The 23,003-nt window shown below is 34.8% G+C and overlaps 2 protein-coding genes and 1 long non-coding RNA gene across 21 annotated transcripts in view; 1 reads left to right on the top strand and 2 right to left on the bottom strand.

The window, feature by feature from the left end:
- Positions 1–6,852, bottom strand: part of mapkap1 (MAPK associated protein 1) — a 102,261-nt gene extending 95,409 nt beyond the window's left edge. For all 7 annotated transcript variants that reach the window (XR_015490757.1, XR_015490758.1, XR_015490759.1 and 4 more), the window contains exon 1: positions 6,677–6,852. The gene's annotated coding sequence lies outside the window, so the exon portion shown is untranslated. The remainder of the gene's footprint in view (positions 1–6,676) is intronic.
- Positions 6,853–10,060: 3,208 nt separating this feature from the next.
- Positions 10,061–23,003, top strand: part of pbx3a (pre-B-cell leukemia homeobox 3a) — a 108,526-nt gene continuing 95,583 nt past the window's right edge. For all 13 annotated transcript variants that reach the window (XR_015490782.1, XR_015490778.1, XR_015490777.1 and 10 more), the window contains exons 1-2: positions 10,061–10,661; positions 16,902–16,975. Coding sequence is in view for 2 of the 13 variants with exons in the window: in XM_087253233.1 (XP_087109359.1) it covers positions 10,498–10,661; positions 16,902–16,975 (238 nt within the window). In the remaining 11 variants the exon portion in view is untranslated. The remainder of the gene's footprint in view (positions 10,662–16,901; positions 16,976–23,003) is intronic.
- On the bottom strand, positions 19,291–21,883 carry LOC147843817 (uncharacterized). The gene is made up of 7 exons (XR_015490835.1): positions 21,808–21,883; positions 21,481–21,533; positions 21,158–21,185; positions 20,889–20,948; positions 20,455–20,571; positions 20,243–20,346; positions 19,291–19,668 (listed from the first exon to the last, which is right to left on the bottom strand). It is a non-coding gene; the product is annotated as an uncharacterized LOC147843817 (long non-coding RNA).

Raw genomic sequence — 23,003 nt, 5'->3', positions numbered from 1 at the left:
ATTACAGCTCTAAATATAAAAATAAATGATAAATGATCTTAAATAAAACAAATACATGTATAGAGATGGTATATAAGTATATAACTTTACTCACATGGGAAACGGAGGCCACGTGAATGGTTTGTGAGCACAATTAAGTGCACTCAGCATGCCATGCCATCTAATAATTGTAGGAAATAAGTCCAAAAGACAGTCGACTGTGTAAAGCCACATAAAACAACACAGAAATACGATAAATATGCCGAGTTCAGTGGCTAATCTGCAGGATTCAGCTGAGGTGACGTGACGGCGACCAGCGAGACCTAGCTGTCAATCAAGTAGCCACTCCCTTAATTATGCAAATTTAATATAACTGAATATAAAGGAAACGGATGAGTTATAAAAAAATTCACCCCCCTCACAGTTGTCATGAAGGGTAATATTAGATGTATTAACCAAAATCTGTTTTTGTACCAGGCTGTAAACACCTTTTTTCTGCTGTAAAGTTGGCCATTCTAACAGTGGGCTCAATTGAAATTTGCTCTGTTTTGGAGCCAGGAGCGGCCAGGACTAGCGGAATTTCAGATGTATTGCAGTTTTAGTTACTTCCGTATTGGCTTCCTGAGGGAGAGCGGGAGGTTGCTGCTTGGGCTATACACAAAAAGGCAATATGATATTAGAAAAATCTGACATTGCGATGTTTTGTTTTTCTGCAATATGAATACAATTTAAAGTAAAAAAATTTAATAAAATTAAAATTTTAAACAGTACAATTTTTAGTGCCGGAGTCTTTACACTCTCTTGATATGCTCATACAGTCACCGGCCTTAAAGACATGTAAATGATAAGCATTTGCTCTGTTATGGTAAAAACATACAATGACTCCGGCCTGACTACTGAACCGAGGCTCCTGGTCAAAAATAATCCCAATTCAACATTGCAGATCTTTGTGAACTATTGCGAATATACACATTGCGATTTCAGAAATTTCAGAAAAGTATTCTTTGCAAATACTAAATAGTGAAATCATATTAGCAGCCAACGACTATCAAAGTACAACAGCGTTCACAGTCAATTAAACAGAGCTAATGTTGTTTTGAAGTCATACTTGCATACAATTTCAGACTGAATATTCAAAGTATCATGGTAAACAATATAGGGACTGTGTAACAAGTTGTGTTCATAACAGTACATCATCATAATATATATGTATTAGCCTTTTTAACTTCTGCTTTATTATTTTATTGAACACAAAAGTCCAAATGTGCGAATATAAAAACAACTTTAACTTATGCTGTCATGATGGTTCCACTCAATAGAAACTAGGGATGTAACGGTATTGTAAATACCGTCATACCGCAATATAAATTTTTTTCGATATTACCGTAGTCGCATGACTCAGTAAAACTATAGGTCTTCTGAGAAAATTTGCTCAGGCGAATGAAGCGAACGGGAGGTAGCTGAAACTACATTTCCCATCAGCCCAGGCGTGGCCATAATCCTTTGCGGTCTGTTGTCACTACAGATCCAGTAATGCGGAAATGTAGTGTGCTTCTAGTAGCGGGGATGAAAAAGAGCTGGAGATGATCGAAACCTAAAGCGGGTGTTGTCGCCGCGCGAGTACTGAATAGCAGTGTTGTCGCGCGCGTACTGTAAAGCAGGTCGCACACCAGAAGCGCCGCGCAGTGCCACGCAGCGCCATGTATTTTAGAATTCTAAACATAGGTTTCTATCAGGATACACACACCGGCACCGCAAGTCGGCGGCGCACGGCGACGGCTCAGGACGCAGTTAATTTTTCAGCCGCGCCACAGAGCGCCATCTGATTAGTTTCATGTTAAATATCCTTCGAATGTGCGCGTCTGGTGTGTGATACTTTAAACTGTCATGTGCGCGCCGTGTCGCGGCGCTTCTGGTGTGCGACCTGCTTAAAGAAGAGGGGGGGGTTGAGTGCGCATACTCAAGAGCGTTGTTGTCGCGCGCCTACTGAAGGGCGGGACGGAGCGTGTGTCGCGTCGCGGGGGCACTTTTGATCATTTTGGAAGGGCACTTTCTATCCAAGACTAAAAAGGGCATGTGCACTGCACAGGTTGAGCCCTATGTGTGCACGTGCCTGCAAGTTGGGGAATACGACTAATAATCAGTCATGGGGACTGCAGAATACAGCACACTGTTCAGATTGATGCAGACATGAGACCTCTATCTCAGTCATGGCTTGTCCTCTCAAGTGGGGGAAAGACAATGCACAACGTTACCCACTGCTGTCAACCTGGGCCAAGTCATATCTCTCTTGTCCCAGAAACCTCAGTCCCAAATGAGAGGGTTTTTTCTGTTGCAGGGGACATTGTAAATACCCAGAGATACCAGCTTTTACCAGATTATAGTTATAAGATAATTTTCCTTAAAGCCCATCTCTATCTAAGTGAGTGAGTGATTAAATGTTGAATGTGATGAGTTTTCAACAATACTAAATTGAAACTTTATTTTTTTACGTGGTTTAATATTTTTTTGTTATTAAAATTGAAGTTCCTGTTTCAAAGCTTACAGATAGATGGCTAATTTGTATGTCATTGACACTTTTGGCACTTTTTTGGAGTATTTTCATAAGTTTTGCTTTTCCTGTAAATGATTCAATAAATACCGTACCGTGACATTCATAACGAGGTATTACCGTACCGTGAAATTCTGATACCGTTACATCCCTAATAGAAACGCAAACAAAAATCTTCTTAACTAGTTTGAAGTAAGTTAGTTTTATATTCACACATTCAGACTTTCACCTTCTTGACATAATTTCATTAGGTATTTAATTAAAGCAAATTATAAATAGGGAAATCAAATTAGCTGCCGATGACTGTCAATCAATGTTTACAGTCAGTTAAGTCGTGCTAATGTTGTTTTGAAGTCATTACTTGCATGTGATTTCAGACCAATTTTTCAAAATAGCGTAAAAAAAAATATAGCAGGTTACAAGTTATGCTGATGACATCATGTCATAATAATATATATGTGCTATAATATATATGTGTATATTTTCCTCAATCACTAGCTGTCAGAAGTGGGGGAAAGTTTATATATTCACACTTTTCTTAATATAATTTCAGAAAAGTTTTCTTTGCAAGTACTAAATAGTGAAATCATATTAGCAGCCAACGACTATCAAAGTACAACAGAGATCACAGTCAATTAAACAGAGCTAATGTTGTTTTGAAGTCACAGTTGCATGCAATTTCAGACTTAATATTCAAAGTATCATGGTAAACAATATAGGGACCGTGTAACAACTTGTGCTCATAACAGTACATCATCATAATATATATGTATTAGCTTTCTTAATTTCTGCTTTGTTATTTTATTGAACACAAAAGTCCAAATGTGCGAATATAAAACCAACTTTAACTTCATGCTGTCATGATTGTTGAAATAGACTCAGCGGAAACCAAAACAAAAACCTTCCTAGCTAGTTTGGGGTAAAGTTAGATTTATATTCATACATTAAGACTTTCACAATTTCATTATGTACTTAATTTGAGCAAATTATAAATAAGGAAATCAAATTAGCTGCCAATGACTGTCAAGCAATGTTTACAGTCAGTTAAGTAGTGCTAATGTTGTTTTGAAGTCGTACTTAAATCCTTAAATGCAATTTTAGACTGAATATTCAAAGTAGCATGGTAAACAATATAGGGACTGTGTAACAAGTTGTGTTCATAACAGTACATCATCATAATATATATGTATTAGCCTTTTTAACTTCTGCTTTGTTATTGTTATTGAACACAAAAGTCCAAATGTGCGAATATAAAACCAACTTCAACCTTATGCTGTCATGATGGTTCCACTCAATGGAAACCCAAACAAAAATCTTCCTTACTAGTTTGGGGTAAAGTTAGATTTATATTCACACATTCAGACTTTCACCTTCTTGACATAATTTCATTAGATATTTAATTAAAGCAAATTATAAATAAGGAAATCAAATTAGCTGCCGATGACTGTCAAGCAATGTTTACAGTCAGTTAAGTCGTGCTAATGTTGTTTTGAAGTCGTACTTGAATGCTTAAATGCAATTTTAGACTGAATATTCAAAGTAGTGTGGTAAACAATATGGGAACCATGTCAAAGGTAATGTTAATAACAGTTAATCATCATAATTTACATGTATTAGCCCTTTTAAATTCTGCTTTATTATTTTATTGAATGCTTAAGTCTAAATGTGCGAATATAAGACCGACTTTAACATAAAGGTAAAGTTGGTTTTATTTTCACACTTTCGTTCATTTAAAAGTCTCTATATTGTTTACCATGTTACTTTGAATATTTGATCAGAATTAGCATACAAGTATGACTTGAAAACAACATTAACACTGCTTATTTGACTGTGAACAATGTTGTACTTTGATAGCCGTTAGCTGCTAATATGATTTCGCTATTTAGAATTTGTAAATAATACTTTTATGAAATTATATTATTAAGGAGAATGTCCGAATGTGTGAATATAAAACCAACTTCAACTTCATGCTGTCATGATGGTTCCACTCAATAGAAACCCAAACAAAAATCTTCCTTACTAGTTTATGGTAAAGTTAGATTTATATTCACACATTCAGACTTTCACCTTCTTGACATAATTTCATTAGGTATTTAATTAAAGCAAATTATAAATAAGGAAATCAAATTAGCTGCCAATGACTGTCAAGCAATGTTTACAGTCAGTTAAGTAGTGCTAATGTTGTTTTGAAGTCGTAATTAAATCCTTAAATGCAATTTTAGACTGAATATTCAAAGTAGTGTGGTAAACAATATGGGAAGCATGTCAAAAGTTATGTTAATAACAGTACATCATTGTAATAAACATGTATTATCCCTTTTAAATCTGCTTTACTATTTTATTCAACGCTGAAGTCTGAATGTGCAAATATAAGACCAGCTTTAACAGAGGTAAAGTTGGTTTTATTTTCGCACTTTTGTTCATTTAAAAGTCTCTATATTGTTTACCATGTTACTTTGAATATTTGATCGGAATTAGCATGCAAGTATGACTTGAAAACAACATTAACACTGCTTATTTGACTGTGAACAATGTTGTACTTTGATAGTCATTAGCTGCTAATATGATTTCGCTATTTAAAGTTTGTAAATAATACTTTTATGAAATTATATTATTAAGGAGAATGTCCGAATGTGTGAATATAAAACCAACTTTACCTCTATAATTTTAACTTCATGCTGTCATGATGGTTCCACTTAATAGAAACCCAAAACAAAAATCTTCTTAACTAGTTTGGGGTAAAGTTAGTTTTATATTCACACATTCAGACTTTCACCTTCCTGACATAATTTAATTTGGTATTTAATTTCAGCTAATTATAAATAGGGAAATCAAATTAGCTGCCGATGACTGTCAAGCAATGTTTACAGTCAGTTAAGTAGTGCTAATGTTGTTTTGAAGTCATTACTTAAATCCTTAAATGCAATTTTAGACTGAATATTCAAAGTATCGTGGTAAACAATATGGGAAGCATGTCAAAAGTTATGTTAATAACAGTACATCATTATAATAAACATGTATTAGCCCTTTTAAATCTGCTTTACTATTTTATTCAACGCTGAAGTCTGAATGTGCGAATATAAGACCAGCTTTAACAGAGGTAAAGTTGGTTTTATTTTCGCACTTTCGTTCATTTAAAATTCTCTATATTGTTTACCATGTTACTTTGAATATTTGATCGGAATTAGCATGCAAGTATGACTTGAAAACAACATTAACACTGCTTATTTGACTGTGAACAATGTGGTACTTTGATGGCCGTTAGCTGCTAATATGATTTCGCTATTTAGAATTTGTAAATAATACTTTTATGAAATTATATTATTAAGGGGAAAGTCCGAATGTGTGAATATAAAACCAACTTCACCTCTATAATTTTAACTTCATGCTGTCATGATGGTTCCACTCAATAGAAACCCAAACAAAAATCTTCTTAACTAGTTTGGGGTAAAGTTAGTTTTATATTCACACATTCAGACTTTCACCTTCCTGACATAATTTAATTAGGTATTTAATTAAAGCACATTATAAATAGGGAAATCAAATTAGCTGCCGATGACTGTCAAGCAATGTTTACAGTCAGTTAAGTAGTGCTAATGTTGTTTTGAAGTCATTACTTAAATCCTTAAATGCAATTTTAGACTGAATATTCAAAGTATCGTGGTAAACAATATGGGAAGCATGTCAAAATTTATGCTGATAACAGTACATCATTATAATAAACATGTATAGCCCTTTTAAATTCTGCTTTACTATTTTATTCAACGCTGAAGTCTGAATGTGCGAATATAAGACCGACTTTACCTCAATCTTAACAAGACCAGGACAACCATGCCATACTGTAAAACCACATGTTAAAAAAGATTCAACATAACATTAACTCTAAACAAAATGAGAAGTGATGCTAAAATGCTAATTAGCCACAAGATATTCAAGTTACTTCTTATAACCGCGATAACTGAGTCGTGTTGAGAAGGTGAATAAACCCAAAAGTGCTCTCATTACTGTCTCACACGACTAATGTTATATTTAAGCCCTATTTTTGATAAAACAGACGTCATTCAGAGCTAAGTGAACGCGCTAGTCAGCCTATGCTAACGCTAGTGCTAATCTGCTCGATAAGCCTGAACATTAGCGCATTTTTACCTTCATTCAAGGCTGTAACAGCGGCTGAAAACATGACAGAGCCGCCACACCGTCTGAGCGAGACGCCGACCGGACTGTTTCATTTCATTCTTATGGAGAAATCCGCCCCAAAACTGAAGAAATGTCTCTGTTTACTGTGTTGTTCCTGTGTTTGGTGGTTCTGGAAGCTACTTCCTGCGGGTTTGCCTCTCATACCGGAACTACACCGCTCGGGAGAACGCCCTCCGGAATGGAAGATAGACAGGGCATGCGGCCAATCAAAGACTAGAGATTGTTTATGACAAAAAATAAAGTAGACAAAATTCATTTATATTTTATAACTAACTATAGTAACTATATAGTATTATAATACACCTATTAAAGAAAAAGACTAAACACAGAACTGAAATAAAATAAAAGACCTTTGAAGGACTCAAGCGATTGTTTATGATAATAAAGTAGACAGATGGAGTGATAATAAATAATAATAAATTTATGATAATAAAGTAGACACATGGAGGGTTGTTTAAGTAAATAAAATAAAATAAAATTGAATTCATTTATTTTTAATTAAATGTAATTTTATTTTAAATTTTATTTAATTTTATTTTATTTCACTTTTAATTTAATTTGTTTCATTTAATTTTATTCTATTCTATTTTATTTTTTAATTTAATTTAAATGTAAAATTATTTTATTTTATTTATTTATTTATTTATTTATTTATTTATTTATTTATTCATTCATTTTCTTTTCGGCTTAGTCCCTTTATTAATCTGGGGTCACCACAGTGGAATGAACCGCCAACTTATTCAGCACATGTTTTACACAGTAACACAGTAATACTTCCAGCTGCAACCCAAAGACATGCGGTACAGGTGAATTGGGTAGGCTGAATTGTCCATAGTGTATGAATGTGAATGAGTGTGTTTTTCCCAGAGATGGGTTGCGGCTGGATAGGGCATCCGCTACATAAAAACGTGCTGGATACGTTGGTGACCCCGGATTAATAAATGGACTAAGCCGAAAAGACAATAATTTAATTTAATTTAATTTAATTTAATTTAATTTAATTTAATTTAATTTAATTTAAGATTAGTAAAACAGCATTGTTTTTTATAACTTGAAATAATGTTTAAATAAACAATTTATAAAATATTTACAAATGTTAAAAATCTCATATTTTAAAGGACTCTTGTGAACTCTTTACTTTATTTATTTATTATAATAAAAAGTCAGCCAAGAGATTATAAAAAACATATATAAGGTAGAGAGATTAACAGTTGTTTAATTTAATTTAATTTTATTGTATTTTATATTAAATATTTATTTTGATATTTTACTTTGCTTTTATAAAAAATATATATTACAATTTTTTTAAATTTAATTTAATTTAATTTAATTTAATTTAGGGACGACGTGGTGCAGTGGTTGTGCTGTCGCCTCACCACAAGAAGGTCGTTGGTTCGAGCATTGGCTGGGTCAGCTGGAGTTTCTTTGTGGAGTTTGCATGATCTCCCCGCGTTCGCATGGGTTTCCTCCGGGTGCTCCGGTTTCCCCCACAGTCTAAAGACATGAGGGACAGGTGAATTGGGTAGGCTGTGATAATATAGGCTGTGTGTGTGGATGTTTCCCAGAGATGGGTTGCGGCTGGAAGGGGAACTGTTGTGTAAAAACGTGCTGGATAAGTTGGCGGTTCATTCCGCTGTGGCGATGTTCAAGAAACCAGTCTGAGATGATTCACGCTTTATGACATGGCGCATTATCCTGCTGGAAGTAGTCATCAGAAGATGGGTACACTGTGGTCATAAAGGGATGGACATGGTCAGCAGCAATACTCAGGGAGGCTGTGGTGTTGACACGATGCTCAATTGGTACAAATGGACCCAAAGTGTGCCAAGAAAATATCCCCCACCCCATTACACCACCACCACCAGCCTGAACTGATGATACAAAGCAAGATGGATCCATGCTTTCATGATGTTGATGCCAAATTCTGACCCGACCATCTGAATGTTGCAGCAGAAATGGAGACTCATCAGACCAGGCAATGTTTCTCCAATCTTCTAGTGTCCAGTTTTGGTGAGTCTGTGTGAATTGTAGCCTCAGTTTCCAGTTCTTAGCTGACAGGAGTGGCACCCGGTGTGGTCTTCTGCTGCTGTAGCCCATCCGCCTCAAGGTTGGACATGTTGTGTGTTCAGAGATGCTCTTCTGCAGACCTCGGTTGTATCAAGTGCTTATTTGAGTTACTGTTGCCTTTCTATCAGCTGGGACTAGTCTGGCTATTCTCCTCTGAATATTTTTATGAATATTTTTTATCAATTTCTCAGTAAATACAGTCAATATTTGTGGTGCATTTAAACAAAACAGATTTAATAAACAAATATATTTATTAAAATAATATTTTAGTCACAGAGCATCTTTAGAAATAGAAAGACAATATATTTAAGTTCCAATAAGTTATTACCAAAAAAAAAAAAAAAAACAAATACACAAACTACAAAATGTCAACTAAATTTTATATTTTTAATGATTCTCTTGATTTTTATAAATCAAGAGAAACATTAATTAAATAAATAAAATATAAATAAAATAAATAAAATATGAATAAAATAAAATAAATTAAATTAAATTAAATTAAATTAAATTAAATTAAATTAAATTATTCATTCACATTTTTGGACGGTGACTTTTTTGTTGTAGGATTAGCTCCAGATCTGGCTTCATTGCTAACTAATCTAATGTATATGCACAAATATATATTTATAAAGCATCGTATTGAAAATAATAATTTAAAAGAGAGATGAGGGGGGTACTCATATATGCTCAGCACTGTATGTATAACAGAGAAAAGATTTTTTTTTACACATTTCTAAACATAATAGTTTTAATAACTCATTTCTAATAACGGACTTATTTTATTTTGCTATAATGACATATTTTTTGAGTGTTTTTAAGATACAAATATTCAGCTTAAAATGACATTTAAAGGCTTAACTAGGTTAAGTAGGTTTAAGTTATGATAATTAGGCAAGTCACTGTATGACGATGGTTTGTTCTGTTGACAATCAAAAACAAAAATTGCTTAAGGGGGCTAATAATATTGACCTTAAAATGATTTAAAAGCTGCTTTTATTCAAGCGAAAATAAAGCAAGTAAGACTTTCTCCAGAAGAAAAAAAATATTACAGGAAATACTGTAAAAAATTCCTGATTCTGTTAAACATCATTTGGGAAATAGTTGACAAAGAAAATCACAGGAGTGCGAATAATTCTTCAAGTATGTAAGGTCTGTCTTTTAGTAGCGGCGGTGGGCGGAGTCTACACACACACACACACACACACACACACTGATGTTCAACACTGTTCATCATCCTCATCCTCAGGAGCTGCTGCTGTTCAGGACACACACAGGAAAATCCACTCGGAGATTCTCACAGCATCACATTGTGCATCATCACCCAGAGGAGACAAATCTGCTTTAACAACCTGTCCGTGTTGTTATTCAGCAGCGCGACGAGAATCTCAGTCACATTTCCGAAGATGGAAATCAAATAGACGCGGATTTACCTGAAGTTTTGCAGAAGCGGACACTGGAGTAAGCTGGAATAATAGCGTGCAATATTAACTATTGGAAATGCTGAACAATAACTGAACAAACACAGACTGCTTCTGATACTGGACATCGCACTTTTTTGCGTGTTTTTATTTGCGCGCCCTCGGGACTGTTACGCGCATCCATCATTTAGATTGCGTTGAACTATTCAGGAGTCAGGACAGCGTGTGAATCTCTCTTTCTCTCTCTCTGTCTGGAGTGGATTTAACACGTTAATACGCGGTAAGATGGAGGATCAGACGCATCTAATGCAGACCCTGGGCGGTGTGACCCTCGCCGGACACCCGCTGTCCTTACCGGCGCCTCATGACGGAAAACAGCAGGACATCGGAGACATTTTACAGCAGATCATGACCATCACCGACCAGAGCCTGGACGAGGCGCAGGCAAAGTTAGTTTCACTACAAACTTAAATAAATGTGCATACCATTTATTATACACTATTATTATTATTATTATTATTATTATTATTATTAAATAACAAAAAACGTTGTACACTTTGGGTGGCTTACTCAAATCCTAGCTATTTTTAATGAGCTGAAACAACAATTCTTGAGGCTTTTTGGGGGACAACCTAATTGTTTTATGTTAACTTAAATTTGTTAAAATATATATATATATATATATATATATATATATATATATATATATATATATATATATATATATATATATATATATAATTTTTATTATTATTATTTAACAACAAAACACTTATCAGTATGAACAAAATAACTGAACACAGGATATATGATAGTTCCACCGTTCACTTCTGTCTATGTGCATATGTGCATACTATTTATTACCCCATATTATTATATAACAACACTAAAAAAAATGATTTATTGGATTTAGATTGGATTTAGCTACTAATAGTTTAAGGTAAGTGTTGAAAACTAATTATATGGGCTGAATTTAAAAAATTTAATTTAGTAATGTTCAACTTAATTTGTTTTGTTTACATTCAGCCCATGTAAATTGTTTGCAACCACTTTTCATGTGCATACTGTTTATTGTATTATTATATTATATAACAACAACAAAAGTATTTAATACACTCAAAAATACATTTGTATTGGATGTCTTAGTCAAATCATACCTATATAAAATGAGCTAAAACAACACAATTCTTGAGTTTTTTTGGGGGGGGGGGGGACAACCTAATTGTTTTATAGTCAATTCACTTAAATTTGAAAAAAAAAAAAAAAAATTAAAAAATTAATATATATATATATATATATATATATATATATATATATATATATATATATATATATATATATATATATATATATATAATATAAATAATGAACACGGGTTGATATGTAACCTTTACTGCACAATTATGTTGTAACAACCAAAACGTATTTACACACAGCTTAGTAGCCTACATGTGTCAGTGTGAAAAAGACATTTAAATAGTTGTTTTAAATAAATAAACAAAGGATATATGATAGTTTTACTGCACACCTCTGTCCATGTGCAAACGATTTATTATATTATTGTATAACAACAATTTTTATTTACTCAAAATTAAGTTTGTATGCCTTGCTCCAAACCCTACCAGTTGAAGTCAGAATTATTCGCCCCCCTGTTTATTTTTTACCTACATTTCTGTTTAGCGGAGAGAAGATTTTTTTTTTTCAACACATTACTAATCATAATAGTTTTATTAACTGATTTCTAATAACTGATTTATTTTATCTTTGTCATGATGACAGTAAATAATATTTGACTAGATATTCTTCAAGACACTTCTATACAGCTTAATGAGACATTTAAAGGCTTAACTAGGTTAATTAGGTTAACTAGGCAGGTTAGGGTAATTAGGCAAGTTATTGTATAATGATGGTTTGTTCTGTGGACTATCAGAAAATATATAGCTTAAAGGGGCTAATAATATTGACCTTAAATTAAAAAATTTTTACATTTTATTTTATTGTATGTCTACATTCACAAAATATTAACATCAAAATGTATAAACGTGTAACAGAGAATGTACAGTCTTGAGAGTGGAAAGTAATAAAGAAATTAATGTAATAAATAAATAAATAGGTTAAAAAATAAAAGTACAATCGCATCATTTTAGAGCAGTCTTTAAGTGTAGCTTATAACAAAAATTGTCAATGAATGACCAGGATCCTGTGTTTATTTAAGAAAGCTTTTTTATGTACTCCCAAAGGGGAGACCAAATAGAGCAAAATCTGTCAGATCTTTTATGTTTGTCATAGGTAAGTTTTTTTAACGGTAGCCATGTAGCAATTTGTGATATCCACATTTTAAAAGATGGAGCCTGTGATGCAGACCAATAGCAAAATAATTTTTTTAGCTAAATATACCAAGACAATTAATGACTGGAATGCATCTTTTTCAAACAGATTGTTCGCATTAAGATTTAATAAATGTTTTGTCACAGTCTCAAAACAATGCATCAATGTAGATTGATCTTTTTTACATTTGAAACACAAGTCTGTGGCATTGGCATGCATTTTCTTAATACGTATTGGTGTAAGATAGATCCTACTGAAAAATGTAAAATTAAGCTGATGGATCCCAAGAGAGGTACATTTCGGGTATATATTATCACATACAATTTCCTAGTCAGACCAATATCCTTCTCCCAAACATCCTAACCAGGCAGAAGTGCAATTGTTAGACAAAATGTCATGCTTCTAATCAATCCTTTTAAACAAGTTGGATTCATTAAAAGGTATAAAGGTATTCAATCTCTGTTGTTTTGGTTCTCAGCTCTCCTTTCTTAAAATGTTTTTTTTTTTTTTATTAAATGCTGCTCATTTCTAATAACTGATTTATTTGATCTTTGCCATGATGACAGTAAATAATATCAGACTAGATATTCTTCAAGACACTTCTATACAGCTTAAAGTGACATTTAAAGGCTTAACTAGGTTAATTAGAGTAACTAGGCAGGTTAGGGGAATTAGGCAAGTTGTTGTATAATGATGGTTTGTTCTGTAGACTATCGAAAAAATATATAGCTTAAAGGGGCTAATAATTTTGTCCTTAATGTTTTTTTTTTAAATTAAAAACTGCTTTTATTCTAGCCGAAATAAAACAAATCAGACTTTATCCAGAAGAAAAAAATATTATCAGTCATACTGTGAAAATTCCCTTGCTCTGTTAAACATCATTTGAGGAAATTTTTAAAAAGAAAAAAAAAATCAAAGGGGGCTAATAATTCTGACTTCAACTGTATTTCTTAGTGTGATATATTAAATAAATATATTTTAAGACATTTAAATATATATTTTTAAATGAACACAGGATCAGTATATGATAGTTTCACTCTACACTTTTGTAGCTGTGTAACAACAAAAAAATGTATTTACATGCAGCTTAAAAATACGTTTGTATGCCTCACTCTCAAACCCTACCCATTTTAGATTTTTTATTTATTATTTTATTTTTTTGGACACAACCTAATTGTTTTAAGTTCAATTCTCTTAAATTTGTAAAAAATATATACTTTTAAATAAACGAAAACAGGATCAGTAGTTTCACTGTTCACCTGTCAGTGCATGCTATTTATTATATTATCATTACATCAGTACTTAAAAATATGTTTGTATGCCTTACTCAAATCCTATTTAAAATTAGCTGAAACACAATTCACGAGGCTTATTAGGGGGCAACTTAATTGTTTTATGTTCAATTCACTTAAATTTGTCAAATAAACATATATACTTTTAAATAAACAAACATGGGATGAGTGTATGCTACTTTCACTGTACACGTATGTCAGTGCATACTATTAATTACATTATTATTTAACAACGAAACACGTATTTACATGCAGTCTAATATAGGTGTCAGTGCGAAAAAAATAACTGAACACAGGATAGTTCCACTGTACACTTCTGTCTATGCATACTATTTCATTCATTCATTCATTCATTCATTCATTCATTCATTCATTCATTCATTCATTCTCCTTTTGGCTTAGTCCATTTATTAATCTGGGGTTGCCACAGCGGAATGAACCTCCACACTTCTCCAGCATATGTTTTACGCAGTGGATGCCCTTCCACCTGCAACCCATCACTGGGAAACATCCATACACATTCATTTACACACATACACTTAGGTCAATTTTAGCCTACCCAATTAACCTATGTCGAATGTCTTTGGACTTGTGGGGGAAGCGGGAGCACCCGGAGGAAACCCACGTGAACACAGAGAGAACATGCAAACTCGACACAGAAATGCCAACTGACCCAGCCAGGGCTCGAACCACTGACCTTCATGCTGTGAGGCGATTGTGCTACCCACTTTTAATAAAATCCTTAGGAAGGCTTCATTAGCGTACAACGCTTGGAAATGGCAAAATCACCACTTTTTTAACAGAGGAAGTTAAAAATATCTGACTTCCTGTTGGGTTTGATATTTTGTAGTCATTTTTGTAGGTTTTGGCTTGTTTGTGGTGTGTGCCAATTTTTGCTTGTGTGCGTGAATCGTAGCATGGGGGCCAGTCCGTCAAATGTGCATAGGTACAGCGCTGTCGAGTCATTTTGCCACACCTACTTTCGAAACCAATAACAAACAAAAATGTTCATAATTAATCAATGGTGACTTGGAGCAGGTGCATGTGTGTGTTGCATAACAGGATATGTAGTTTATTTTGAGGCAGGATTGTAGATTGTGTGAATGTGAATGTTCTTCAGCGATCCATGGTGGTTAGAATGCTGGTGATCATGGGTTTGTTAATAGCAATGGATAAAATGGGAATTAAGGGTAGAATGTTTAACTGGGTTATGGATTGTTTTGAAGGACTATTCAAGTTAGAGTGGTAGCAACATTTTTAAAGGTATATATACACAATTAAGATAACCACACTGAACCTGCACAAAATTATCATCATCATTTTCTTGTCGGCTTAGTCCCTTTGTTAATCCGGGGTCAACACAGCAGAATGAACCGCCAACTTATCCAGCACGTACAAACATACACACACACAATTTAGCCTACCCAATTGACCTGTACCACATGTCTTTGGACTGTGGGGGAAACCGGAGCACCCGGACGAAACACACGCGTACGCAGGGAGAACATGCAAACTCCACACAGAAACGATAACTGAGCCAAGGTTCGAACCAGCAACCCAGCGACCTTCTTGCTGCAAGGTGACAGCACTACCTACTGCGCCACTGTGTCACCCCTGCACAAAATTAGTTATTATAAATTAGTTATTAAAACTTTTATGTTGAACGTGTCAGTAAATCACTATTTTAAACAGCACTTGGCAAAATATTTAGAAAAAAATTCAAATTTCACAGGAGTATGAAAAAAGTTGCTTATAACTCTATGGCAGGGGTCGCCAAACTTGTTCCTGGAGGGCCGGTGTCCTGCACATTTTAGCTTTAACCCTAATCAAACACACCTGAACAAGCTAATCAAGATCTTACTAGGTATACTTGAAACATTCATGCAGGCGTGTTGAGGCAAGTTGGAGCGAAACCCTACAGGGACACCGGCCCTCCAGGACCGAGATTGGTGACCCCTGCTCTATGCCCTTTAAACGATAAAAGAGCAATATAGGCCACTAATGCACATGACAAATTATAATTTGCTCCCTAAAGAGAAATATATACATTAGATGTCGCCTGGCCAATTGTTGTTTATTGGACTGAATGCGTCAATAATGCCGCCATCTTGGTACAGGGTAGCGCTCCTTTGAAATGAATGCGGGACCAAGGTACAGTGGAGGACTGTGGCCATCCAAAGGCAGAGATATACACATATACACATATATCTATGATCGGGAGATTTCCTGGATGTTAGTATGTAATTTTTTTTCTAATTACGAAAATTATAATTTTACATCACTTTTCTACATTGATGGATCAGTGACCGCACAGGCATTCCTGACTAAAAGCTTGTGTTTGTGTGTACAGAAATGTACTATCCACCCTCCCTGTTAAATTTGATCTAATCATGTCCTGAAACACAGCTCCTCTCCTGCTTTCACTTCTCATACTGACGGAGGGAGCGATTCGTTTGTGAATGAATCCCCCGAACGACTCTTTCACTAACGTTAGCCGACAATAATACAAGTTTCTGGCAGCTCAGCATCTCGTTGTCATATTTCTTTTGCATTGTTTGTTGATTTTATTCAACAAAACTAGCATAAACCGAGTGTTTAGTACAAGTTGGAGCTGCTTTGCCTTATGGTGAATGCAGTAAGTGACTGTTATCATCAATAACTTATAACTAATAACTTAGCACAAAAGTTCAGAACATACAAAAACAGAAAAAAACTTAATCTTACCTATGAAATGTTCTGCCTTTGTGCTTTGATTTCTTTGTTTGCTCGTTACTACACCCGTAGACAGCGCTAAAGTCCCGCATCTTCACGTAATAACACTGTCTTGACCAGTGCGGTTGAATGACATTTGTCCTGGGAGCACTGTACCAATGTGGCGGCGCTATTGATGCATGCTCAGGGTCCCTATGCGATATCTAGTGTATATATTTATGGAAACACTGAACCTACATGAAACTGTGAGAAGCAGTTAAGTAGCCAAATTTAGCAGCACAGTTGAGGAGTCAATTCGAAACACTATTTGAACTGCATGTGTGAATGATCAAATATTCCTCTGCTTGTCTTTAATAGAAAGCACGGGCTGAACTGTCACCGGATGAAGCCGGCTCTCTTCAGCGTGCTCTGCGAAATCAAAGAGAAAACAGGTGAGTGCTCCTTTATTTCACGCACAATGTGCCCCCGTAATACACCTGCACGGATGCTGCTCTTCAATGTAGCTCACAATAGTCTGACTGAAGCTCACGTTTAATACAGACAATAGTGTGTTTTACACTGACAGATGCTTCTCTAGCAAGGTGTCAATGAGCTGTGTCTGTGTGCTTCCGGATGACGTGTTGGATAATGGTGCGATTGCAGTATTCAAGCCAAAACAATGCATGTTAACAGAGAAAAACTATTAAAGGAGAACTATTGTGCAAACATCCATTTCTGTGTGGAGTTTGCATGTTCTCGTGTCGCTGGGGGTTTCCTCCGGGTACTTCGGTTTCCCTCACAGTCCAAACACATGCGCTATAGGGGAATTGGGTAAACAAAATATGCCATAGTGTATGAGCATGTGTGTGAATGCAAGGGTGTATGGGTGTTTCCCATTTATGGGTTGCGGCTGAAAGGGCACACGTTGTGCAAAACATATGCTGGAATAGCTGGCAGTTCATTCCACTGTGGCGACCCCTGATAAATAAGGGACCACTAAACATATAGTGGTGTTAGAATAAGATGCAGGACAGGCTTATTGTGGATACGTACCCCTGTCTACATTTCTGGAGAGTGGGAATTATGTAGCCAGACGTACGCTTGGCTGCATTTCGTCTTAAAAACGAACGCTATGCAGCTGTATGACATCGCAGATGGCCTCTTTTCTTTTTCACGCTACACCTTACCTCCATATAGATTGCTTTTTCACTGTTACCAGTTTGCCCAGTAGTTCACCATGTATATCTTCAGACTTGGGATGCGGAGCGAAGTTGACTTGACAATAGGGTTGAAGTCTAGCTAAGAATAGTTACAGAAACCAGATAAAACAAAAACAAAAAATAAATAAGTAGGGGCGACACGGTGTGTGGAGTTTGCATGTTCTCCGTGTGCTCCGGTGTCCCCCACAGTCTAAACACATGCGCTATAGGTAAATTGAATAAACTAAATTGGCCGTAGTGTATGTGTGTGATTGAGTGTGTATGGATGTTTTCCAGTACTGGGTTGCAGCTGGAAGGGCATCCGCTGTGTAAATCAGATGCTGAATAAGTTGGCGGTTCATTCCACTGTGGCGACCCATGATGAATAAAGGGACTAAACCGTAGTAAAATGTATGAAGTACATATTTAAACAACAAGCTGAAAATGTGGTGAAATCATGCAACGGCTTTTCTTTTTCTAGATTGCTTTTGAAAACACTATCAGTTGGGTTTAGGGAAGGGGGTGGGTGGTTCAGTCAGTCATGACTGCTGCCCATTACATTACAAACCACAGGAGAGGGACAATTCTCCAGCAGGATAGCGCCCCTCATACTTCAGCCTCCACATCAAAGCTCCTGCAAGCAAAGACGGTAAAGGTGCTCCAGGATTGGCCAGCCCAGTCACCAGACATGAACATTATTGAGCATGTCTGGGTAAGATGGAGGAGGAGGCATTGAAGATGAATCCAAAGAGTCTTGATGAACTCTGGGAGTCCTGCAGGAACACTTTCTTTGCCATTCCAGATGACTTTATTAATCAGTGATTTGAGTCATGGCAGAGATGTATGGATGCAGTCCTCCAAGCTCATGATGGAGTCAGACTCAATATTCATTCTGTCTCCACTGCAGCAGGACTTTATATTCTATACTGGACATTATTTCTGTTCAGTGACGAGTTTTGTCTAAGCAAAGTCAAACATTACTTACACTGTAAAAAATTTGACCTTAAATTCACAGTAAATTACTGGCTAATAATTGCATTACTTTCACAGTAAATTACTGTATGTAAATTCACAGTAAATTATTGTGAGGTAGTTCACAGTAATTTACTGTGGTTTTGTCACATTAAATTATTGTGAAATTACAACCATATATTGTAACTTTACAGTAGATAATAAAGTCTGTTACTGTGATTTCACAGTATTATCTTGTAGAATTAACTATATTTTACTGTGAATTTGCAAAACGATTACTGTGATTTAGCAGTAGGTTGCGGTTTAAATACCTGTAAAGTTACAATTATATCCCGGATTACTGTAATTTAACAGTTTGGTGCTGTAAAATTTCAAAGCAATTTTAGGTCACACAAAAATGAAAATTCTATCTTGATTTACTCACCCTCAGGTTGTTCCAGCTCTGTTAAAAATGTTTTTTTTGTTAAACACAGGAATAAAAATATCAAATATTCCTCTTTGTGTCCAAACAACCTGAGGATGCGTAAATGACGACAGAATCTTCATTTTTGGGTGATCTGAGAAGACTCTAAAATCAAAATAAAAACAAACACACATACATTTTACAGATTTATTTAACAGCTTAATGACATCTGTGTAAACATTTCAGAAAACTTTCAAAAGGTGAAGGTGAAGCCTCAAAAAATACTATAAGAACATATTCATAAAAAAATCTGACATCATATGTAGCTTACATATAAAAAGCAGTGCTTCAGAGTGCGCTCTCTCTGTCTCTCATTATATATATATATATATATATATATATATATATATACACATGAGAGAGAGAGACAAAACTTCTTGCTAAATTAGGCAGTCGTCTATTCAAGGTCAATCATTTTCCTGATAATTTTACACACTTGCTGGTTGATGTGTCTTCTCTGCTTGTTTGACTTCGTCTGTCTCCCATCTCCAAACTGGTGCCCAAAAAGCACCTATAAGCAAAAGGGCAGACAAACAGTTAGCTTCATACAGCACTACTGGGACACTACTGCTGCACTACAGAGCAAAATTACTGTTAGCTCAGTTTGAACATGCTGACAATACTGTAGCTCAGTCAAACTGCAATCATTTAAACAAAACATCTGAAAAACATTTCCATCACAAACACACAATCAAGAACAGTCCAACAACAAATAGTGGTTTTAATGACCTAGGCAGAGCATTTTAAAACTTTTTGATTTACACCTTCTGTTTACAGACTATAATCTAATGCTGGGTTCACACTTATTGCAAAGTTAACACATGCATCACAGCACTTGCTCTTGAATACTAGCAGGATGTTTCTTGCATCAAGCTAATTTTTCATGATTTAAATATTAGGAAAGTTTTGCAAAAAAAAACTTGATTGAAGTGATACAGCACTTGAGTTGTATTCATTTCAATCAAGTTTTTTGCAAATATTCCAAATATTTTTTAACGTTTTTTGAGTTTCACTTAATTTGTGCTGCCCAGTAAAAATTTCCCACTATTTATGCATTTGCAATGACTTGTATGTAATCCACTCACCTGAATAGGTAACTTCACATATGGTATAAGAGCCCCATCCTTTTAAAGATAGCTTCCCCTCTGGTCTCCAGCACAGACAAACAATTTGTGTCTGCAACACGGCCCTTTATAACAAGGGGACAAGGGGAGTCATGACTTGTGCTCCTATACATTCCTTGTTTAACCCCCCCCCAAAACAAGCCCTCAGTTACAATATTTATTGTAGACATTACCTTAAATTCCAGAGTGCAAAAGGCAACTTCAGCATACATCAGTTTCAGACCAGATTCAAAGTCAGTTGTGAAATCCAGGTGAGGTCCCATGACCACTCGACCCTCCAAGGAATAAGACTAAAAGGGGGAAAGAAAGACTAAATTAGAGGTGTTTGTGAATAATTAAATTTATTTGTAGAAACAAAGTTGACATTCCATGCTCTGCCTATTAAAAACCAAGCAAACAAACACACATGCCCAGTAAAATTGCTAATAAAAATAAAAACTATAGTTTAAAAAAATCTTTGTCTAATATTTACTACTACTGGAGGTACTGGTGGAACTTCTGAAAGAAGAAAAAGAGTTTGTACAAGAAACTGCTCACAACAAATCTGTGAAAAACCTGACATTTAAAAATCTAATAAAAATGACATTACCTTTGGCATCAACATTACCTTTAATAATCAAGCGATGGTTGATTGGTAGCATCAGTGTTTCAACATCAGTGGCTGTGGCTGCAAAAAAATATGAATATAATAAGAGTAGAATAAGACTCAACCTAACACACGCACACACTATATATATATATATATATATATATATATATATAGGTTTATATATATATATATATATATATATATATATAGGTTTATATATATATATATAGGTTTAGATTGTGATAATGAATTTAGGTTATATTTGTGTGCTCAGAATTTACACTCACCTCACACATTAGCTATTATCAGGTACACCTGAACACCAAAAAATAAAATTACAGTTAGTGACAATATACAATTAGTTCTCATTAGTAAATGTTAGCACTGCATCAACACCAGTGAGAAATATACAATATGTACTGTGTTAGTGTTAGTTTAAAAGAATACAACTGAATTGTATTATAAGCCTCATTTAATAAAACAGTTAAGACTTGCTTCATAATGAGTTTAGTTTAATTAACTAACTTAACGTTAACGTTACAGTGAACAAAATTAACATACATGATGGTCACTAACCGTAACGTTAACTTAAGTGAAGGTCAGAGCTTACCTTAACGTTATAACAGTTAGTCATTTCACCTTTAACTTTACTTCAGTCTTGTACTGAAACAGAAAATGCAGTTAACAAGAAGTTAATTAAAGAAAATTCCCTTTCTTTTTTCAGGAACTAACGTTAACGTTATGCTAATACCTCAGAAAACACTACAAGCACCATCTGGCGTCGTTAATTTCTTGCTTTAAAAAAAAGGCGCGCTTAAACCCTGTCCGTGCGAGTACAACTAAAGTACTCGGTAAATTCCTGTTAAATGACATGCACTATACAGAAATATACATACAACAATCATTTAACGGACAAAAGTCATATTTTAACACTTACCGAGGATGAATCCGTTGGGTGAAGAGACGACGGCGTTGTCTGTGGTGATGGCGCTTGTTTGCGGTCGAGTCGAGTCAGTTCTGTTCAATGAATCGGCTCCTTTAAGTGAACAGTAAAGAGTCGAATTCGGCTCCTTTAAGTGAACAGTAAAGAGTCGAATTCGCCTGAAAACGATTCCGTTTTGTATAATATTGTAAGACGCAAACATATAATTCATTAATATTTCATCATATTGCTTGGTTCGTGTACTGCTTGTACACGAATTGCTTGTTGATCACTTCGAGCTCATGAACACGTCTGATAAAATATCTGAATCTGATTCAATGTCACACGAGTCCTGAACCGAAGCAGTGCAAGAGTAATATATTGATTGAATTATAAAGTTAATTATTTTCTTCGCCATTCAAAATATTACATATCTCTGACTTTAACAATAAGAATAAAGTTCGTTTGGAGTGTATTGAGAATTATTATTTTTTCCTCCCAGGATTCATTTCGCACCAAGCTGCATCAAGCTGTAATGGTGGATGAGAAGGCACATAATATTATAAATATTGCTTGTAATATGTAATGAAATAAAGTTTTAACACTTTTTCATGCGAGAATGTAGTTCTTCAAAACTCAAATCTGTGGACTGTTAGTAAAGATTGTGTGTAATTTTAAGTGTGTTTTGCCGGTAGCGGAGATCTATGACCTCCAGGCGGTAACGGCGCTCATTACTCATGTATCCGCCGAGAGGCGCCTGTCTTCAGGCTAGACATTGGGACAATTGCCCCGTCTTCGATGGCTCTATATGCGTCCGAAAATGAAGTTTTAACTGTTTTTCATGCTAGAATGTAGTTGTTTAAAACTCTAATCTGTGGTTTATTTATATAGATAAAAAAAAAAAATTATATATATATATATTTAATTCTGAGATTAGTGACCTCCAGGCGATGACAGGTGCCCAATACTCATGAAACCGTCTAAAGCAGACATTTACCCTGACATTGAAATAATTGTTGGCTGTTTAACAGTCTTTGGTTTCATTAATTAATTACTTTTTATTCCAGTTTATTATGTTTTGGCTAAGCACACAGTTATGTTCATTAAATATTATTTCCTATTTTTATGTTAACTGTATAAAATTAAATAAAGGTGCAGTACAATCAAAAAGATGTTGGTAACCAAATCGTTTTGGGGGCTATAACATTCTG

Source organism: Danio rerio, chromosome 5 (assembly GCF_052040795.2).
Source record: "Danio rerio strain M-AB ecotype USA chromosome 5, GRCz13ab, whole genome shotgun sequence".
Lineage (NCBI taxonomy): Eukaryota > Metazoa > Chordata > Actinopteri > Cypriniformes > Danionidae > Danio > Danio rerio.
Note: the sequence above shows the minus strand (reverse complement) of the source record. Positions and strands in the feature narration are given on the sequence as shown.